This window comes from Mustelus asterias, unplaced genomic scaffold (genome assembly GCF_964213995.1).
Source record: "Mustelus asterias unplaced genomic scaffold, sMusAst1.hap1.1 HAP1_SCAFFOLD_42, whole genome shotgun sequence".
In the NCBI taxonomy this organism is placed as follows: Eukaryota; Metazoa; Chordata; class Chondrichthyes; order Carcharhiniformes; family Triakidae; genus Mustelus; species Mustelus asterias.
The window spans coordinates 2,283,732-2,306,502 of record NW_027590119.1 but is presented as its reverse complement, the minus strand read 5'-3'; the positions used below and the strand labels follow the sequence as shown (position 1 = coordinate 2,306,502).

The 22,771-nt window shown below is 43.8% G+C and overlaps 2 protein-coding genes across 2 annotated transcripts in view; one reads left to right on the top strand and one right to left on the bottom strand.

The window, feature by feature from the left end:
- Positions 1-22,771, top strand: part of LOC144482794 (uncharacterized) — a 442,920-nt gene that overhangs the window by 25,153 nt on the left and 394,996 nt on the right. The gene's annotated exons all lie outside the window — the stretch shown is intronic.
- The window catches only part of LOC144482732 (uncharacterized), a 221,626-nt gene continuing 206,294 nt past the window's right edge, over positions 7,440-22,771 (bottom strand). The window contains exon 8 of the mRNA XM_078201570.1: positions 7,440-7,865. Within this exon, the coding sequence (XP_078057696.1) occupies positions 7,440-7,865 (426 nt within the window). The remainder of the gene's footprint in view (positions 7,866-22,771) is intronic.

Below are 22,771 nucleotides of genomic sequence, written 5' to 3'. Positions count from 1 at the left end.
GGGACTGAGTTCAGGCGATTATCTCACCTCACAGTGCACCAGCAGATTCACACTGGGGAGAGGTTATTCCTCTGCTCTGATTCAGTTGAAAAAAATTACAAGTAAATCACTATTTGCTATAGACCAAAGAAAGATACTTTATTGGAAGAGTAAGGGTTACAAGGTAAAACAAGCCAAGTTCCAGAATGTTAAACATCCAGAGATTGTAAACATCAACAGAAACAAACCCAACAGGTATCAGGCGGGTAAGTGGAACTGATCCACTTCAGATCAGCCATGATCTTATTGAATGGCGGGGCAGGCTCGAGGGGCTGGATGGCCTACTCCTGCTCCTATTTCTTATGTTCTTATGTTCAAACTATCAGAATGAACAGAGTTCAGTCTTGGATGTCATTAACAGCAGCAACAACAGCAGAATCCAATCCCAGTAATCACTGCTGAACTCGCCGGTGTGTCAGCCGATTAGATGATCGATTGTATCTTTCTCACATGTGGAGCAGGAGTCTGGTCTCTCCCCAGTCTGAACTCGCTGGTGTGTGTCTTGGAGGTGATGGTTTTTCCAGGCATCAGCTGCTCTTGTCTTTCCAGTGGGTGGAGTTATGGGTTTGGGAGATTCTTTTGAAATTCAAATTCAGTTGCAGATCTATGAAGTTCATCTCTTTCACCCTCTCCTTCGCCTCTTTCTCTCCTCCCATAGAAGCCAGAGTCTTGTGTAGGCCCAGACTGGGTTGCAGGTTCCCTTCCCTAAAGGACATTAGTGAACCAGTTGGGTTTTTATGAGAATCCAGCAGTTTTCAGTGTCACTTTTTCCTAGCGCTGGCCCCACAAATTACAAGATTAATTTAGTTCAATTTCACAACCTGCCTTTGTGTTTTTCTGGGTTCTCTTTTATATTTCCTTGATTCTGTCTTAAATTCATTTTACAGAATATTTGAAAGGTTCACGATCAGGAAAGTCAAACCAAACATCACATCAAAATCTGACAGAGTCACTCGATTCATCAGGACTTGAATATCATCGGCCTTTGAACATGGAAGCAAAAAGCACCGTTCACACCAGGGAGAAACCGTGGAAATGTGTGGATTGTGGGAAGGGATTCAGATCCCCATCTGAGCTGGAAATTCATCGACGCAGACACACCGGGGAGAGGCCGTTCATTTGTTCCGTATGTGGGAAGAGATTCGCTCAGTTCATCTGCCTTCAGCTGCATGAGCGACTCCACACCGGGGAGAGGCCGTTCACCTGCTCGGTGTGTGGAAACGGATTCACTCGCTCATCCCACCTGCTGAAACACCAGCAAGTTCACACTGACAAGAGAGAGTTTCAATGCTCCAGTTGTGAGAAGAGCTTTAAAAGCCCACACAGACTGAGGGAGCACCAGCGCATTCACACCGAGTACACACTGTTCAGCTGCTTAGTGTGGGAAGAGTTTCAGGACAGCAACCCACCTTCAGACACACCAACGAGTTCACACTGACAAGAGACCTTTTAAATGTCCAGAGTGTGGGAAGTGCTTTAAAAGTTCTGGTGAACTGATGTCCCATCAGCTTGTTCACACTGAGGAGAGACCGTTCCAGTGCTCTCACTGTGGGACTGGGTTCAGGCGATCATCTCATCTCACTGTACATCAGCGAGTTCACACTGGGGAGAAGCCGTTCATCTGCTCCAAGTGTGGGAAGGGATTCAGTCAGTCCTCCAACCTGCTGACACACCAACAAATTCACACTGAGGTGAGGCCGTTCACCTGCTCCGAGTGTGGAAAGGGATTTGCACGATCATCCCACCTGCTGACACACCAGCACATTCACACTGGGGAGAGGCCGTTCACCTGCTCCGAGTGCGGGAAGAGATTTACCGAATCATCCAATCTGGTGAAACACCAGCGAGTTCACAGATGACGGCTCTGCTCTGATTCTGCTGTTGTTAATCAGATTCAGGACTGAACCTTGTTCATTCTGACATTGGGGAAGTGTTGATGATGTTGCTGCAAAGTACAGTAACTGGGCTGGAGTCGACAGAATTTGCATTCATATAGCACCTTTCACAACCTCAGGACATCTCTGTGCGCAGTCAGCCTCCACAAGCAGCAATGTGATGAGGGGCAGTGATCTGTTTTTAGGGAGATTGGGTGAGGGGTCATATTGGTTTCAGTGGGGTAAACCACATCAACAATGTGATAATGAGCAGTGTTCTGTTTTCAGTGAGATTGGGTGAGGGGTAATATTGGTTTCAGCAGGGTGAGCTCCCTGCTCTCCTTCCAAATAGAAGCTGTGTGATCTTTCACCTCAGAGAGCAGACGGGACCCTCGGGTTAACATCCTCATATTGGTGAAGTGAAGAACCTTCATTCTGAGACAATTGAAGAATCAGCACTTAATAGTTGTACTTGTCAGACTGGTAATATAACCTGTAACACAAAGTCTGTAATGTTTTATTATAATAAATAATATGATTTTACGTACACTGGTCATAAATCATGAGAACTGTCAAATTATGTTTTCCAGCCAATCTAGAAAGATAAGGTCGAGCTCACAAAACATTTATGGCTTTGACAAGTTACATTAAGTTGGGAATAAATGGGACCTTACCCAAGCTGTCTCATTTATTCAGTAGACCTTTGTACTCAGACATCAGGAGATGCCAGTAGGTGTCAGGGGCCAATCAGACAATTAAGTTAATCAATTATCATTCAACACTGAGGCTAATTTGAGTTAAGCAAATGTGAGTTGAAGGGGTTAAAATAAAGGTTTTGAGTAGCCATTCTGTTAACATGTATCATGTCTGATGATCATTTCACGTCTTTGGCCTGATCAACCGAGGAAAGTTGTGAGAAGTCTGTTTCATTGTTAAAGATGAGCTTTCTCCTCCTCCTGTCAATCACTGTTAATTCAAACTTTGCTTTTTATCTTTCTAACTTGTTACCTTTCTACCTTTTAATGGTTAATAAATCATCTGAATTTACCAATTAGAATGTTCATTCTGGCCAGATAGTTAAATATTGTAGATTTAATTTAAAATTGGGGATTTATTGCAAACAACTTCTACCTGATAAATCAACTTCAAAGCGCAAATGCTGCCTGGATTTGGTGTCTCGGTGTAAGTGGTCCCTGGATTTGGTTTCTCAGTCCATGTGGGCCCCGCACTGCTTTCAACCCAACTGTCTGTCTCAGATCTTTCATTGATTTCAATTTAATGGAAACTGGGAGTTGGGACCTGTCAACATTTGAAATATATTTACAAATGTTTGGAGGGTTTCTTACAGTTGGGACCTTTCTCTGTTCTGTCCACTCAAGATGTTGGGTAACAGACTTTCTCCTGTGAATATCCAGCTGGAGTTTTGGGCCCTGATGTGTTTCCTTGTTCATCTTGTTGACTCTAAATATTGAATCTTGTGGTTTCATACATCAGATAATCAAACTCCCAACAACCGATTGTCTTTAACTGACTTTATTACAGCACTGCAATAATAGACAGAGTATAGTTACTTGTTCTGCAGAACAGAGGTAATACAATAGATTCAGAGCTCTCTATCCTGAGCAAGCTATTCAGTTGTGTCAAATTGCTACAGAAGAGTCAATGATAAAACCAGACTGACCACCCCGCATTGACCTAGGTTCCAGAAATGATAAAAGCACACTGTTCCCAAGTTAATCCTGCAAAGAATTCCTGGCTAACAGCTGGGGGCTTGTGCCAAAGTTGGCAGAGATTTTCTGAAAGACGTGGGTTCACCTCAACTTAAATGTAAGACTTAGAGTCAATTACAGTTGTTGGGTTTAGTTGGGAGAGCTGATCTAAAAGGGACTTTCATTTACAACTAGCTACAGGACCATACTGGGTGCAAATATTGTTCCAAGCTTTACAGAATTTACTAAGTTAATCACATAAGTACAAAATGCAAAACTTTACAAAGACAGTGGAAGCAGTCAGTTCACTTTGTAACTCTGGCGCACAACTTCCAGCCGACTGCGGCACTGTTTCTTGTTCTGTTGATTGTTGTCTATCTTCTTCCTGCTCAGCTTCTCTGAGCTGTGAACTGGGCAGCTGAAAGCTGATGGTTATTAACCATTTCTAGACACAGCCCCTGTGCACGATCAATGGTGTTCCTGAACTCTGGTTCACCATGATCAGTCCCTGATTGATTTAGATGGTGTGTAATCAGTTTCTGATTGGTTTCTTAATGGTGATGGTCATCTACTGACCATTTCCTGCAATCTCCCGACTGGCCCTCTAATGTATCAGTTACTTCCGGAGTTTGCCCCATGTGCCTTTTCTGTGATTTTATTAAATTTTATGGCTTTATACTGAGATAATGGAGACCTAAAGATATCTTCTTTGTCACTTATTTGAAATAAGCAAGTTTATGGTGTCAAATCCCAATGGTTAACATTTGGGTTCATTGTTTCAAATGTCTCATTGATGTGTCGACCTTTTAGAGTTCTCATTGGGGCAGGTGACTATCAGTATATTTTGATTAAAGAAACTACTTGCTGGTTTTTGTAGTGACTGCAGTAAGAGTTTAACAACACCAGGTTAAAGTCCAACAGGTTTATTTGGCAGCAAATGCCATTAGCTTTCAGAGCACTACTCCTTCATCAGATGGAGTGGAAATGTGCTCTCAAACAGTGCACAGAGAGACAAAATCAAGTTACAGAATACTGATTAGAATGCGAATCTCTACAGCCAACCAGGTCTTAAAGATACAGACAATGTGAGTGGAGGGAGCATTAAGCACAGGTTAAAGAGATGTGTATTGTCTCCAGACAGGACAGCCAGTGAGATTCTGCAAGTCCAGGAGGCAAGCTGTGAGACACTGAGGGGTTAACAGTTCCAGACCTCAGCTCATCCAGAGTTGATGGGATCCACAGGACTCTGTAATTAAAGTATAAAAGTGTAGCTTTACACCGGCCTCGGGTCATGTGATGTATTTCACTTGTCAAATAAGGATGCAGTTACAGACAAAGCCAGTTACATGATACTAACGTATTACAATTCAGCAGAATATCACATCAGGTTAATTGATTAATAAGCTTCAATTACTTGATCATTACACATAACTAAGCTACAAACTATTAAATATGACCATTCCGACAGTCAAAGTTCAGTCAAGCAACAGGCTGACACAGACATACTTTGAATCATATCTTACTGCCAATGTCTCACAGGAACAAGGAGCAGGATTCGGCTATTTGGTCCCTTGAGTCTGCTCCACCATTTAATCAGATCAGGGCTGATCTGATAGTAACCTTAAATTTGCATCCTGCCTACCCCCAATAATCTATCGCCCACTTGCTTGCCAAGAATCTATCTACATCTGCCTTAAAAATATTCAAAGACTCTGCTTCCACCGTCTTTTCAGAAGAGTGTTCCAGAGGTTCACGACCCTCTGAAAGAAAATATTTCACCTCATCTCCGTTTTAAATGTGCGAACCCTTATTTTTAAACAGGGACCTCTCGCTCTCGATTCTCACACAAAAGGAAACATCCTTTCCACATCAACCTGTCAAGACCCTTCAGGATCTTCTATGTTTCGATCAAATTTATCTTACTCTTCTAAACTCCAGCAGACACAAACCAAGCCTGTCCAAGCTTTACCCATAATCCACACATTTCTGACATTAGTCTGGTCAATCGACTGCTTCCAATGTATTTACATCCTTGCTTAAACAAGATGACCAATACTGTACACCGTACTCCAGATGTGGTCTCACTGGTGCTCTGGATAACTGAAGCATAACCTCCATATTTATGTAATCAATTCCCCTCACAAATGATAGCTTTCCTAATTACTTGCTTTACCTGCTGACAAGCTTTTTGTGATTCATGCAAAGAACAAAGAACAGGGACAGGCCCTTCGGCCAACACTGATCACATTGTCCTATCGAGACCAACCGCTTATATCCCTCTATTCCCCATCTGTTCATGTGTCTATCCAGATAAGTGTTAAATGTCACTAACGTATCTGCCTCAACCACCTCACTTGGCAGTGCATTCCAGGCCCCCACCACCCTCTGTGTAAAAAGACTTCCCCGCACATCTCCAATGAACCTTTCCCCCTTATCTTGAACTTGTGCTGCCTTGTAATTGTCATTTCTGCCCTGGGAAAAAGGTCCCAAATGTTCACCCTATCCACACCCCTCATCATTTTATAAACGTCTATCAGGTCGAGCCTCAGCCTCCATCTTTCCAGGGAGAACAATCCCAGTTTATTCAATCTCTAGAACACTCAGATCCCTCTGCATCTCAGAGCTCTACAATCTCTCACCATTTAGATAATCTGCTTCCCTTTTATCCTTCCTGCCAAAATGTGCTGTCCTACCAGCAGTTCAGACCTGAGTAGAGGGAGCAGCACAGAGGTGGACAGTGCAAGGGAGTCATCCTGGGAGTCCTCAACTTGAAATCCTTTTTTATTAATTCGTGGGAAATGGGCATTGCTGGATGGCCAGCATTTATGGTCTAGTCCTTGTTGCCCTTGAGCTGAGTGACTTGCGAGGCCATTTCAGAGGGAGTCACATGTAGGCCAGACAGGGTAAGGAGAGCAGATTTCCTTCCCTAAAGGGCATTAGTGAACCAGATGGGTTTTTTACGATAATCAACAATGGTTTTATGGTCATCAGTAAATTCTTAATTCCAGATTTTTTATTGAATTCAAATTCCACCAACTGATGTGGCAGGATTCGAAACCCAGTCCCCAAATCATTAGCTGAGTTTCTGGATTAATAGTTCAGCAATAATACCACCAAGTCATCACCTCCCCTAGTTCAACATGGAGTGTAGGAGAACAAGTCAGGAGCAGCACTGGGCACCCTAAAACTGAGATTCCAACCTGGTTACTCTGTAACATGGGACTATAAGCACGCTGAACTGCAGAGGCAGCATGTTCCAGGCAGGGCCAAGCGATCCCACAAACAACGGATCAGATCAAAGCTGCAGTCCCCCCACATCCAGTCGTGAATGGTGGGGACAATTAAACAAATCACAGAGAGAGAAAGCTCCACAAATATCACCATCCTCAATGATTGGGGATCAGTGCAAACAACTGTGATTTATCTTTTGTGATCGCGGATGTGTTACTGATACCTTCCCTGGGCTCCGATGCCAGGAAAGACACTCTGGAAGGTATGGGGAGCTGGGACTTGTCCATGAGAGTAACTGAAGGTATGAGAACTGAAATAATATAGAGTTAGAAAGGAGAAAAGGCCACAAAAATGCAACAAGACATTGATTAATCTGTTCTTATCCTGGAGAAATGAAGATGCCGGCTTTGTGTCTTAAACAATATTAGTTCAGTTGACATTTATCCAGAGTATTAAACTTCAGCCCAGTTATAGCGATCACTAACATTAGCAAAAACAAACTCCAACTGTCAGAATGAACACGGTTCAGTCCTGGATGTGATTGACAGCCGCAATAACAACAGAATCCAACCCCTCCAGACATTTGTCAATTTAGAAGATGGGTTGACTGAGTGAATTCCATCTCACACTCAGAGAAGGTGAACGGTCTCTCTCCATTGTGAGTGTGTTGGTGTCTCAGCAGGTGGGATGAGTGAGAAAATCCCTTCCCGCACTCAGAGCAAGTGAACAGTTTCTCCCCGGTGTGAATGTGCTGGTGTGTTTGCAGGTTGGATGAGCGAGTGAATCCCTTTTCACAGTCAGAGCAGGTGAACGGTCTCTCCCCGGAGTGAACTTGCTGGTGTCTCAGCAGAACACTTGAGGTCTTAAAGCTCTTCTCACATTCAGAACATTTGAAAGGTTTCTTATCCGAGTGAACAAGTTGGTGTGATCTGAGGCTGGTTAAATAAATGAATCCTTTTCCACACAAGGAGCAGGTGAACGACCTCTCCCCGGTGTGAACTCGCTGGTGTTTCTGGAGGCTGGATAACAGAGTGAATCCCTTCCCACACACTGTACATCTGAATGGCCTCTCCTTGTTGTGAACTCGCTGGTGTATCAGCAGATCACTTGTGGTTTTATAACTCTTCGCACATTCAGTACATTTGAAAGGTCTGTTATCAGTGTGAACCAGTCGGTGTGTAGCGAGGTGGGATGATCGTGTGAATCCCTTCCCACACACAGAGCAGGTGAACGGCCTTTCCCCAGTGTGAGTGCGTTTGTGTTCAATGAGATTCTGTGATCGCTTAAATAACTTCCCACAGTAAGAGCAGCAGAACTGTTTCTCGGTGTGAATAGATTGGTGCATGACCAGGTCCTCAGGGCTTTTAGAGTTGTGATCACCGTCAGCATGGTTAAAAAGCCTCTCTTCAATGTGAACTTGCTGGTGGGTCAGCAGGTGGGATGACTGAATGAATCCTTTCCCGCACATGGAGCAGGTGAATGGTCTCTCCCCAGTGTGACTGCGCCGATGCATTTCCAGCAGCGATGGGTAACTGAATCCCTTCCCACAGTCCCCACATTTCCATGGTTTCTCCATGGTGCAGGTGTTCTTATCTGTTCAAGCCTTGTCCACACACAACATGTGTATTGCTTCTAAGTAAGGCTATTAAGGGTTATGGGACAAGGCAGAAAATTGGATTGTCATATCAGATCAGCCGTGATCTCCTTGAATGGAGGAGCAGACTCGATGGGTCCAATGGCCTAATCCTGATCCTAATTCTTATGATCTTATGGTTCTCTGCTGTGAATGGTGTGATGTTTCTTTCAGGCTGTGTAACTGGTTAAAGCTCTTTCCAGTCAGTTCACTCTCACTCAGGTCTGTGTCTCAGTGCTTTTCCAGTCACACTGATGTTTGAAATTGTTTCCCACCGCCAGAACAGACAAACATTTCTCCTTCCACATTTAAAGGTAGATGATATTCAGGTTCTGATGAATTGAGTGACTCTGTCAGATCTTGATGTGATGTTTGGTTTCAGTTTCCCATCTGCAATTCATCGCCCTTGTGGACCTTGTAAAAGACATTGACAGAGTCAGTATCACTGTCAGTACAGGATAGAAATTCAGAACAAACAATTCTAGTTTCCATGGAATATTATTTCAAATCTTGTTTCTCCAATCTTGTGGTCCAATCGAACTTCCATCTGAACTAAACCAGAACTTTGTTTCCGGTGTTTGTGAGACACTCTGTACCCTGAGTTGTGGAAGATATCGAGTGTTCCAGTCGACACTGTCTGCTCCCTCTCCAGGACCACACGAGCACGGACAAGAAAGTTAACGTTTATTTTTATTAGTCACAAGTAAGGCTGACAGTAACACTGTAATGAAGTTACTGTGAAACCACAGAAGAACCACAGCCAAGTTACCCTCTGCTGAACTACAAATTACTGTTTTAACCAGCCCCAAGAACAGGTCCAGGAAAAGATCCTCTGACCTCCCCAGTCTCCTCCACACTGGGCAGTCAACGAACAGGAGCGTGGGGCAGGACAGAATTGTAACTAAAAGTGGAGAAGCAGCTCCTTCAGGGGTTGCAATCTCTCACACTGAATACGTACATGGCTCATGGATTTCTCGAGGCTGCAAATTAATTTAAAAGAGGAGAAAAAAACAGTGATAAACACAAAGGCAGGTTGTGAAATTGAGCTGAATGAATCTGGTAATTTGTGGAGCCGGCACAAGGAAGAAGTGACTCCGGAAGCTGCTGGATTGTGATTAAAAACCCAAATGGTTTGTTAATGTCCTTCAATGCAGGAAACCTGTCACCCATCCAGATCTACACAAGAATTCAGCCTCAATGAGAGGAGAAAGATAGAGATGAAACAGGGAGGGAATGAACGGTAAGGATTTTATACATCTACAACTGGACAAGAACTGACAGAACCTGCCAAACCGCAACCTTCACCAACTCAAAGGACGCAGGAAAACTATCACCTCCAAATGTCGCTTTCAATCTCAAAACAACTTGTAATCCTGAGGTAACCTGTAACCTCCTGCATTTAAGGGGCAATTTAGCATAGCTAATCCACCTAACCTGTACACCTTTGGGGTGTGGGAGGAAACCGGAGCACCTGAAGGAAACTCATGCAGTCACAGAGAGAATGTGCAAATTCCACACAGACAGTCACCCAAAGCTGGAATCGAACCCCGGGTCCCTGGTGCTGTGAGACAACAGTGCTGACCACTGTGTCACCCTGAGCCACTGTACTGTGTTGCTCGGAAATAAGTTTTAGGATTTTGGCCGAATGATTGTGAAGGCAGAGCAGTATACTACCAAGTCAGAATAGTGCATGATTCTGAAGAGTAAATGCAGGTTATGGGGTCTCCATGCACAAACTGCCCTTATCCATGTTGGAGGAGAGGTTTGTAGTTTTGGAAGGTGCGGCCAAAGGAGGTTTAGCCAATTGCTGGTAATTCTAGTAATGTACATGTTCCAGTTGTGAACTTGCTGGTGCCTCAGCATTGTGGATGAATGACTGAATCCCTTCCCACACACTGAAAAATTTGAAATTTTTCTAAATGTAAATTTAATGAAAATCCCTGACAGAATGACTTTTTCCTTACTTGAAACACAGCTTTAAATGGTCCATTTGTTTCTAGACTCGTTTCCATGAGCAACGCCTTCAACTAAACAAAATCAAAACACTGCAGCTGCTGGAAATCTGAAATGAAAAGAGAAAATGTTGGAAATACTCATCAGGTTAGACAGCATCTATGGAGACAGAAACAGAGTTAATGTTTGCAGTCACTGATGCTTCTCTAATAAAACACATACCAATAGCTGCTGTTTAATGGGGCCGTGGATCCCACAATCCCCTGTGCCCCAGAAACCGCTCTATCCATCACACACATTTCCCATTATGACACTTCTATGTCAAGAGGGCGAGCTGTTTAAAAGTCATCAAGTTCCATTTTTGCGTGTTGATGTTCATTAAAGATACGGCAGTGGGCTGACGAATGGCAGATGGAATTTAGACAAATGTGAGGTGATGCATTTTGGTAGATTGAACCAGGGCAGGACTTACTCAGTTAACGGTAGGGCGTTGGGGAGAGTTACAGAGCAAAGATATCTAGGGGTACATGTTCATAGCTCCTTGAAAGTGGAGTCACAGGTGGACAGAGTGGTGAAGAAGGCATTCGGCATGCTTGGTTTCATTGGTCAGAACATTGAATACAGGAGTTGGAATGTCTTGTTGAAGTTGTACAAGACATTGGTAAGGCCACACTTGGAATACTGTGTGCAATTCTGGTCACCCTATTATAGAAAGGATATGATTAAACTAGAAAGAGTGCAGAAAAGATTTACTGCAATGCTACCGGGACCTGATGGTTTGAGTTACAAGGAGAGGCTGGATAGACTGGGACTTTTTTGTCTGGAGCGTAGGAGGCTGAGGGGTGAGCTTATAGAGGTCTGTAAAATGATGAGGGGCACAGATCAGCTAGATAGTCAATATCTTTTCCCAAAGGTAGGGGAGTCTAAAACTAGAGGGCATAGGTTTAAGGTGAGAAGGGAGAAATACAAAAGTTTCAGAGGGGCAATTTTTTCACACAGAGGGTGGTAGGTGTCTGGAACAAGCTGCCAGAGATAGTAGTAGAGGCGGGTACAATTTTGTCTTTTAAAAAGCATGTAGATAGTTACATGGGTATGATGGGTATCGAGGGATATGGGCCAAATGCGGGCAATTGGGATTAGCTTAGGGGTTTTTTAAAAAATGGGCGGCATGGACAAGTTGGGCCGAAGGGCCTGTTTCCATGCTGTAAACCTCTATGACTTCCCCTTTATTATCAATTTCAGATATTTCGGTCGAGAATTTCCATTCCCTTACTTTTTGGTGGATAAGGAATGCCTTGAGTACTTAGATTACAGTATAATTTGATTCCTAATGACTGCATCACTGTCCCTAATTTTCACATCGCAGCAGAAAAAGCTCACTGTTCACAAATGAGGCGTCTCCATGACGTGCGCCTTACCCACCATTCGTCGCGGTGGTGAATGTCCCCTATCCACAGCACGGGAGAGAGCTGCGCATCCGCAGTCAGGCAGTGTGTGGCGCATGCGCAGCGTGAATGATGGCAATGGGGAGAGACATTCCTTTGTCTCATCAGCAACCGGTAAGGATGCGGATACATGGAGGGAGGATTGGAACCGGCAGATGGACGGAGAGGGTTTCTAAATATCTGGCGAAGGTCTCAAACCTCTAATAGTAATCCGCAGGTCCCGTGCTTGCAGCTTTGGGTCTTTTTCCCGGGACGAGGCTCAGGTTAACAGCCGCCATCTTGATTCAGCAGGGAGCGGAGCGCATGCGCTGGTGTCTTGATGACGCAACAATGAGTGGGTGTGGGCTTCAGCGTTTTATGCTCCCAACCGGGTCCTAGTGACCGGATCGCACAGCAGGCTGATCAACAGGTTTTAAACAGCTTCACCCACTCCCAGGGAACATTGGAGTATGGAAGTAAGCTGGCAGGGAACATAAAAACTGACTGTAAAAGTTTCTATAGATATGTAAAGAGAAGAAGATTGACAAAAACGAATGTTAGAAATGGGAGAATTCATAACGGGGAATAAAGAAATGGCTGAGGGATTAAATTTGTACTTTGCTTTAGTTTTCACAAAGGAAGATGTGAATAATGTACCAGAAGTGCTGAAAGAAACATGTTTTAGTCAGGGACTGAAGGAAATCAGCATCAGTTGAGAAATGGTTTTGGGGAAATTGATGGAATTGAAGGTGGATAAATCTCCAGGTCCAGATAATCTTCATCCCAGAGTACTTAAGGAAGTGGTCCTGGAAATAGTGGTTATTTTTCAAAATTCTTTGGAATCGGTAATAGTTCCTACAGATTGGAGGGTAGCTAATGTAAACCCACTGTTCAAAAAGGGTGGGATAGAGAAAACAGGGAACTATAGACCAGTGAGCCTAACATTGGTACTGGGGAAGTTGCTGGTGTCTATTATCAAGGATTTCACAACTCGGCATTTGGAAGGCAGTGGTATAATCAGACAAAGACAGCATGGATTTACAAAAGGGAATCATGTTTGACGAATCTATTGGCATTTTGTAAGGATGTAAGGAGTAGAGTTGGCCGAGAAGAACCAGTGGATGTGGTTTATTTAGACTTTCAGAAGGCTTTCGACAAGGTCTCACATAACAGACTGCTATGTAACGTTAAAGGACATGGGATTGCAGGTAATGTCTTGAGATGGATAGAAAGCTGGTTCGCAGATAAGAAGCGAAGCGTTGGCATAAATGAGTCTTTTTCTGATTGGCAGTCAGTGACTAGTGGGGTTTGGCAGGGATCTGTGCTAGGACCCCAACTCTTCACATTATATATTAATGATTTGGAAGAGGGAACTGAATGTATTATCTCCAAATTTGCAGATAATACAAAGTTGGGTGGGAGGGTGAGCTGTGAGGAGGCTGCAGAGATGCTTTAGTGTGATTTGGACAGACTGAGTGTGTGGGCATCAGCATTGCAGTTGTAGTATAGTGATGATAAATGTGAGTTTATTCACTTTGGTAGCAATAATAGGAAGACAGATTATTACTTGAATAGGTGTAAATTGAGGGAGGTGTATACTCAACAAGATGTTGGATTCCTCGTGCATCACTCACTGAAAGTAAGTGCGCAGGTACAGCAGGCAGTAAAGAAGGCAAATGGTATGTTGGCCTTCATAGCAAGAGGATTTGAGTGTAGGGATAGGGATGTTTTGCTGCAGTTGTATAGGGTGTTGGTGAGGCCACACCTGGAGTATTGTATACAGTTTTGGTGTCCTTATCTAAGGAAGGATGTCCTTGCGAGAGAAGGGATACAGCAAAGGTTTACCAGGCTGATTCCTGGGATGGCAAGTCTACCAAATGAGGAGAAATGAAATTGGTTAAGATTATATTCACTGGAGTTTAGAAGAGTGGGGTCTCATAGAAACTTAAAAATTCTAACAGGGTTAGATCGGGTAGATACAGAAAGAATGTTCCCAATGGTGGGGGGAGTCCAGAACTCGGGGTCATAGTTTGAGGATAAGGGGTAAACCTTTTAGAACTGAGGTGAGGAGAAATTTCTTCACCCAGAGGGTGATGAATGTGTGGAATTCACTGCCACTGAATATGGATCAAGGGATATGGGGGAACAGGAGGGGGTGGGGGTGGATTAGGATATTGAATTTGATGATCAACCATGACTATAATGAATGGCGGAGCAAGCTCGAAGGGCTGAATGACCTACTCCCACTTCTAGATTCTATGTTTCAGTGAGAGAAGTTGCCTGAAGCGGTGGCAAAATATTTGGTTACATTTCAGCCCCAGGCTCCTCATGTTTACATAGAAACATACGAGAAAGTAGAAGTGGGGAGGAGGCCACTCGGCCCTTCGAGCCTGCTCCGCCGTTCATTCTGGTCACGGCTGATCATCAAGTTCAATATTGTAATCCCGCCTCCCCCCCATCCCCCGTATCCCTTGATCCCCAAGAAATATATCTAATTCCTTATTGAAATCAGGCTCTACTTCTACTTTTGAGGAAGGGACTTCCAAAGATTCAAGACTCTCTGAGTGAAAAAAATCTTCTCATCTCTGTCTTCAATGGGCAGCACTGTTTGTTAAACAGTGGCCCCCAGATTCTCCCATAAGAGTAAACATCCTCTCCACATCCAAGACCTTTCAGAATCTTGAAGGTTTAAATTAAATTGCCTCTTACTCTTTTAAAGTCGAGCAGAAGCTAAACTTGAGCAGAGACTGTCTCTGGTGTTGTTGTATGGGACAGATTTACTTCTGGTCCTGTAATAAATGCATTTATTATTTCCAGTCTTGTAATATAGTCCTGTAGCTACGTTATATATTTCCAGTCATAGAGTCATTCCAGCACAGAAGGAGTCCATTGGATAACTCGAGTCCATACCGACTCTCACAGTAATTTCATAGTTTTTCATGATTTTCACAGTGACTTCATTGCAGTGTTAATGTCAGCATCCTTGTGACACTAATTAATAAATTATCAAAAATAAACTATAAACTGTCTGTCGAGCAATTCTGTCCGTCTGGAGTGGGTCCCATTCTGTAACCCTGCAGCACCCATCCAATCTCATTTAGAAATTATTGATCATCTCTGCTTGACTACCCCCACAGGCAGCAAGTTCAAGATCATCATCAATCGCAACCCCCTGTATCTTCACCAACTGGAGCCATCCGATCCATTAAATATATTTTTAGTTCAATCATAGCTGAGGTATTTGTATCATCGATAGTCACAGGTGAGGTGCCTGAAGACTGGAGGGTGGCAAATGTTGTGCCTTTGTTTAAAAAGGGCTGCAGGGAAAAGCCTGGGAACTATAGGCCGGTGGGTGAGCCTCACATCTGTGGTGGGTAAGTTGTTGGAAGGTATTTTGAGAGACAGGATCTACAGGCATTTAGAGACACAAGTACTGATTAGGGACAGTCAGCATGGTTTTGTGAGTGGAAAATCATGTCTCACAAATTTGATTGAGTTTTTTGAAGGGGTAACCAAGAAGGTAGATGAGGGCAGTGCAGTCGATGTTGTCTACATGGACTTTAGCAAGGCCTTTGACAAGGTACTGCCTGGTAGGTTGTTGCATAAGGTTAATTCTTACGGGACCCAGGGTGAGGTAGCTAAATGGATACAAAATTGGCTTCTTGACAGAAGCCAGAGGGTGGTCGTAGAGGGTTGACCAGCGGTGTGCCTCAGGAATCCGTGCTGGGTCCACTGTTATTTGTCATTTATATTAATGATTTGGATGAGAATATAGGAGGCATGGTTAGTAAGTTTGCAGATGACACAAAGATTGGTGGCATAGTGGACAGTGAAGAAGGTTATCTCAGATTGCAATGGGATCTTGATTTATTGGGCCAGTGGGCTGACGAATGGCAGATGGAGTTTAATATAGATAAAGGCAAGGTGATGCATTTTGGTAGATTGAACCAGGGCAGGACTTACTCAGTTAATGGTAGGGCGTTGGGGAGAGTTACAGAACAAAGAGATCTCGGGGTACAGGTTCATAGCTCCTTGAAAGTGGAGTCACAGGTGGACAGAGTAGTGAAGAAGGCATTCGGCATGCTTGGTTTCATTGGTCAGGACAATGAATACGGGAGTTGGGATGTCTTGTTGAAGTTGCACAAGATATTGGTAAAGCCACACTTGGAATACTGTGTACAGTTCTGGTCACCCTATTATAGAAAGGATATTATTAAACTTGAAAGAGTGTAGAAAATACTTACTAGGATGCTACCCAGACTTGGTGGTTTGAATTATAAGGAGAGGCTGGATAGACTGAAACTTTTTTCTCTGGAGCGTAGGAGGCTGACGGGTGATCTTATAAAGGTCTATAAAACAATGAGGGACATAGATCAGCTAGCTCGTAAATATCTTTTCCCAAAGGTAGGGGAGTCTAAAACTAGAGGGCATAGGTTTAAGGGGAGGAAGGAGAGATACAAAAGGGTCCAGAGGGGCAACTTTTTCACACAGGGTGGTGAGTGTCTGGAACAAGCTGCCAGAGGTAGTAGTAGAGGCGGGTACAATTTTGTCTTTTAAAAAGCATTTCGACAGTGACATGGGTATGATGGGTACAGAGGGATATGGGCCAAATGCGGGCAATTGGGATTAGCTTAGGGGTTTAAAAAAAAAGGTGGCATGGACAAGTTCGGCCAAAGAGCCTGTTTCCTCTATGACTCTACAAAGACATATATCTGTCTGGCCGCCTGCATGGAGATTTTCAGCTCTCTGTGTCCAGGACAGGAAGCAGTGAGCATGGATCTGTCAATCAGCCTCAATCAGCCCCTTCAGGAGAATTGGGAGGGTGAATATTAGATACAGCAGAGTGAGAATGGAGGGAGAGTGTGTGGGATGGAGAGTCACAGCTTTTGGGGAATGAGAGAGGAAAGAATGTTCCATAGAAACTAGATTTGTCTGTTCTGAATTTCTATCCTGTATTGACTGTGATGACTTTTGTAAACTCCTTTTACAGGATATCTAGAAGGTGAGGATTTACAGACAAAAATCTCAGACCAAATGTCACATCAACATCTGACAGAGTCACTCAATTCATCGGGACCTGAATGTCATCAGCCTTTGAATCTCGAAGGAGAGATGTTTCTCTGTTCTGTCTGCTTCATATTTTAAACATCAGTGTGACTGGAAAGCACCGAATCTGACACACACCAGAGTGAGAGTGTTCCAGTGCATTGCATGTGGAAAACGCTTCAGTTGCACAGCCTAAAAGAAATCGCAGCATTCACAGCGGGGAGAGACTGTACCCGTGTTCTGTGTGTGGATGAGGTTTCAACTATTTGTCCGACCTGGAGAGTCACAAGGACACCTGCACCATGGAGAAACGATGGAAATGTGGGGACTGTGGGAAGGGATTTAGATACCCTTCTCACCTGGAAACTCATCGACGCAGCCACACTGGGGAGAGACCGTTCACCTGTTCTCAGTGTGGGAATGGATTCAGTCGATTATCCACTCTGCAGACACACCAGAGAGTTCACAATGAGGAAAGGCCATTCATCTGCTTTCATTGTGGGAAGAGATTCACTCAGTCATGCAGCCTGCAGACACACCAGCGAGTTCACAATGAGGAGAGACCATTCATCTGCTCTCAGTGTGGGAAGGGATTCAGTCAGTCACCCAGCCTGCGGACACACCAGCGAGTTCACACTAGGGAGAGGCCGTTTACCTGCTCTCAGTGTGGGAATGGGTTCACTCAGTTATCCCATCTGAAGACACACCAACGGTTTCACACTGGGGAGAGGCCGTTCACCTGCCCTCAGTGCGAGAAGGGATTTGCTCAGTTATCCACTCTTCAGACACACCAGCGAGTTCACACCAAGGAGAGACCGTTCACCTGCTCTCAGTGTGGGAAGGGATTCACTCAGTTATCCAACCTGCGGAGACACCAGCGAGTTCACATGTGATTCCAGGGGTTGGATTCTGCTGTTATTGTTTCTGCTCTCAATTACATCCAGGACTGCATTTTGTTCATTCTCACAGTTGGTCACTGGGGAGAATTGGAGGCTCTCTTTCTGCTGGACTGGCCGGTCTCACCACTTTGCCTCCAGTGGCTGATAATCTTTTAACCTTGTTTTGAATATCTGGCTTTGGATTTCTCAAGGATCACAGAGTGAAAGGTTGTTTGGAAGTTTAAAGATATTTTGTTCGCAATTATGTTTGGAAGGCTCGCAAAGCATGCAGAGGGAGTAGTGAGCATGAGGAACTGAAAGAGATTAGTATTAGTGAAAAAGTAGCACTGGAGAAATTAATGGGGTTGGAAGTGAATAAATCCCCAAAAAGCTGCTGATCTACATCCCAGAGTGTTGGAAGAGGTGGCTGTGGAGATAGTGGATACATTGGTGGTCATCTTTCCAAATTCTATAGATTGTGGAATGGTTGCTGCAGATTGGAAGGTGGTAAATGAAACCCCACTGTTTAAGGAGGGAGAGAGAAAATGGGGAACCACAGACCCATCAGCCTGACATCAGCCGGAGGGAAAATGCTACAATCTATTGTACAGGATGTGATAACAGATGAATATGCACATTCAGAACAGGGGTACGTCCCTCGAGCCTGCTCCACCATTCAATACATACACAGCTGATCTGATTGTAACCTCAACTTCACATTCCCACCGACCCCCCAATGAGCTTCAGACTAAAACTCCCTCCTCTGGGCAACATCTGGAAGAAATCAATGTTTCCCCCTTTCCATTTCTTTTCTCATTCTGGGGGGAATTGGGGACTTGCAGCAACTGAAGGGAAAGGAAGTGAATCCAGGGAGGGTGAAGACTCTGGAAAGGTTGGCCCAGGTCTCTCTCTCTTAAAGACATTAACATTCTTTGCTCCCTCAGCTTGACACATTTATTTGTCTGGTTAAAAGGATGGTCTCTTTCCGAATGTTAACAATTAAAGGGTTGTTTCACCAGGAAATGGCTGACATTTCAGGGGACAATGTAGTCAGGTAGGTGATGTCTCTGTTATGACTCGTGTTACATTTACATTCTCTATATTTATGATTTTCTGGTACAGTAGGTTTATTATATTTCTAATCTTGCAGTATACTACTCGTCCTACACCTGAATGCAGGGCTGCCAGATGAGGGAGTGGTGGATGGAACTTTGCAAAATGTATTCTGTTTATTTTCTTACAAGTCAATACATTTTAATTTTTAACATCACAGGTTTTGTTTTTATCTTCACACAGGCCAAAACCTCCTCCTGTCTCCAACACCTGTGAGTAAAACACCTTATTTTTCTCCCCCTTTCCATTTCTTTTCTCATTCTGGAGGAAATTGGGGACTTGCAGCAACTGAAGGGAAAGGAAGTGAATCCAGGGAGGCTGCAGACTCTGGAAAGGTTGGCCCAGGTCTCTCTCTCTCTCTCTTAAAGACATTGACATAATTTCCTCTCTCAGCTTGACACATGTATTTGTCAGGCTAAAAGGATGGTCTCTTTTCTAATGTTCACGGGCTGGTTTCCCCAGGAGATAGAAACCTGCTCGACCATCCATTATGATCATGGCCGATCATCAAATTCAATATTCTGATCCCTCCCGCCCTCCCAATATCCCTTCAGCGCCGAGAACTCTATCTAATTTCTTCTTGAAATCACACAATGTCTTGGCTTCAGCTACTTTCTGTGGGAGTGAATTCCACACATTCACCATTCTCTGGGTGAAGAAATTTCCCACTTCAGTCCTGAAAGGTTGACCCCTTATCCTCAACTCCCCCACCGTCAGGAACATCGAGAGATGGCTGACATTTAAGGGGACAGTAAATATAGGACAGACATCTGTCTAATGTTGTTACATGGTGCATAATTGGTTCTGTAACAAAATACATTTATTATTTCTAGTTTTGTAATATAGTACTTTAGCGACATTATATATTTCCATTATACATTCACAGCACAGGTGTCCATTCAGTAACTCGAGTCCATGCCGACTTTCTGTCGGACAATACAGTCAGTCCCACTACCCCTCTATAGCCCTGTTCCCCTGCAAGTTTATTTCCTTCAGATGCCCAACCCAATTTATTTTAAATTATTCTTCTCCACTTCCACCACTGGTGTGATTTTCTGATTATGCCCACTCGCTGTCTAAATAAAGTTCTTCCTCACACACCCCCTACTCTATCTCAAATTAAAAGATACAGCACTCTCGATCAAACATTTTCTGGACAGTTAATTGTGCATCTGAAGAGATATACGTACATTTACTGAATTAAAATGTTTGGGTGTCTGACTCCAGGACCTTGTATCGATAGATCAACATGACTCACTGATTCAGGAGAATTGGGAGGGTGAATATTAGACACATCAGAGTGAGAATGGAGGGACAGTGTGTGGGACGGAGATTTACAGCTTTTGGGATTTTAAAAAATGTATTAGTGTCACAAGTAGGCTAACATTAACACTGCAATGAAGTTACTGCGAAAATCCCCGAGTCGCCACACTTGCGTACACTGGGTACACTGAGGGAGAATTTAGCATGGCCAATCCACCTAACCCGCACGTCTTTTGGATTGTGGGAGGAAACTGGAGCACCCGAAGGAAACCCATGCAGACACGGGGAGAATGTGCAGGCTCTGCACAGACAGTGACCCATGCTGGGAATCAAACCCAGATCCCTAGTGCTGTGAGACAGCAATGCTAACCACTCTGCCAAACGAGAGGGGAAAAATGTTCCATAGAAACTAGAATTGTCTATTCTGAATTTCTATCTTGTACTGATAGTGATGACTTTTGTAAATTCCTTTTACAGGATATCAGAAGGTGAGGATTTACAGACAGAAATCTCAAACCACACATCACCTCAATATCTGACAGTCACTCAATTCACCGGGACCTGAATATCATCAGCCTTTGAATGTAGGAGAAATGTTTGTCTATTTTGTCTGCAACAGAAAATTTTAAACTGGAAAAGCACCTGGACGCACAGAGATCCGAGTGAGAGTGTTTCAGCTTTAACTAGTTACACAGTTTTTCAAAACATTACCCTTTGGAGTCGGGAAAGACACTCTCCGTGGTCTGTGTTTGTGGACACCTCAGTTGGTTCTTGAACGTGGAGAGTCACAAGGACACCTGCACCATGGAGAAACCTTGGGAATGTGGGAAGGGATTCATTTCCCCATCAAGACTGGAAAGTCACCAACGCATTCACACTGTGGAAAGGCCATTTACTTGCTCTGATTGTGGGAAGGGAGTCACTCAGTTATCCCACCTGTGGACACACCAGTGAATTCACACAGAGGAGAGGCCTTTTATCTGCACTGAATGTGGGAAGGGATTCACTCAGTCATTCAACCTGCTCGGACACCAGCGAGTTCACACTGGAGAGAGGCCGTTCATCTGCACTGAGTGTGGAAAGGGATTCAGAGATTCATCCACTCTGCAGAAGCACCAGAGAGTTCACACTGGGGAAAGACCATTCACTTGCTTTGATTATGGGAAGCAATTCCGAGATTCCCCCACCCAGGTGAGACACCATCAATTTTATACGGGGAGAGACTGTTCACCTGCTCTGACTGTGGGAAGGGATTCACTCAGTTATCCACCCTGCAGACACACCAGCGAGTTCACACCGGGGAGACGCCATTCACCTGCTCTCAGTGTGGGAAGGGATTCACTCGGTCAACTTCCCTGCTGAGACACCAGCAAGTTCACATTTGTTTACATGAGGTGGATTCTGCTGTTAATCACATCCAGGACTGAACCATGTTCATTCTGACAGTTGGTAAAGTGGGAGAGTCGGAGGGTTCCTTTGAGCCTGGGAGAGCACATTTCCACTGAAATGATCCACAACAACTGATGAAGGACATTTATTTACTCCAGGAGAGTAAATAGTGTTTTCCCCTACTACATGCAGCTCTAAAATGAACACAAAGAACTGGAAAAATGCAGCAGGTCTGGCAGCATCTGTGGAGAAGAATTTTGCAGAACAGAAGCAAAAGGCGAGGTAATGGTTGTCGTAAAGAAGTGAGTGTTCAGGACAGAATAATGAACATCGCTGTCTGAAACAAAAAACCATGAAAACAAGTTCAGGGGGTGAAGTTGTTGAACTCAATGTTGAGTCCAGAAGGCTGTAAAGTGCCTCATCGGAAGATGAGGGGCTGTTTGTCCAGCTTGTGTTGGGCTTCTCCGGAACATTGCAGCAGGCCGAGGACAGAAATGTGAGCGTGAGAGCAAGGTGGTGAATTCTAATGGCAAGCGGAAGGTCAGGGTCATGCTTGTGGACTGAGCGGAGGTGTTCCACAAAGAGGGCAGGGAACAGGCGACAGAGGGGCTGAAGAGAAACCATTTGTGTCCAGAACATTGTGAACATCCTTTTACTCTGGTTGTCTTTGATCCTCAGGTCATTTTCTGTTTGTTTTAACCATGTTCTGTTTCATTAATAAACTTTTATCAGTAAAAATATTTGATTTTTCTGGACTTTTCCTGATTGTGAAGCTGAAATATCTATCAGAAGGCCCCAGCCTCGGAGAATAAGTAGTTAATTGTATCAAATGGGCCCCAGCTTTTGTGTTTTTTTTTTCCCTCTGGTCAATCGCAAAGATCCCAATCTAGTCATAATTTGAAAATTTGTATTCGATGATGTGCTTATCTTAAATACGACTGAAGGGGAAAATTATTAACCAATTTAGAGGGTTTTTGACAGAATACATAAGACACTACAAACAAAGAGTTAAATGATTCTTGAAACAAGGATAATATGGGAATGAAACAAATATTTTACAAATATGTGGATGCAATAAGAGAATTAAATAAATAACTATGATTATAAAACATATATGCTCATATTTTAAATGTAATTTATGTATTGAATGAATTGTTCATTTCATCCAAAAGCAAGTCACTGTACGGTATGATGATAAATCGAAGAGTTGAGAGCCAAT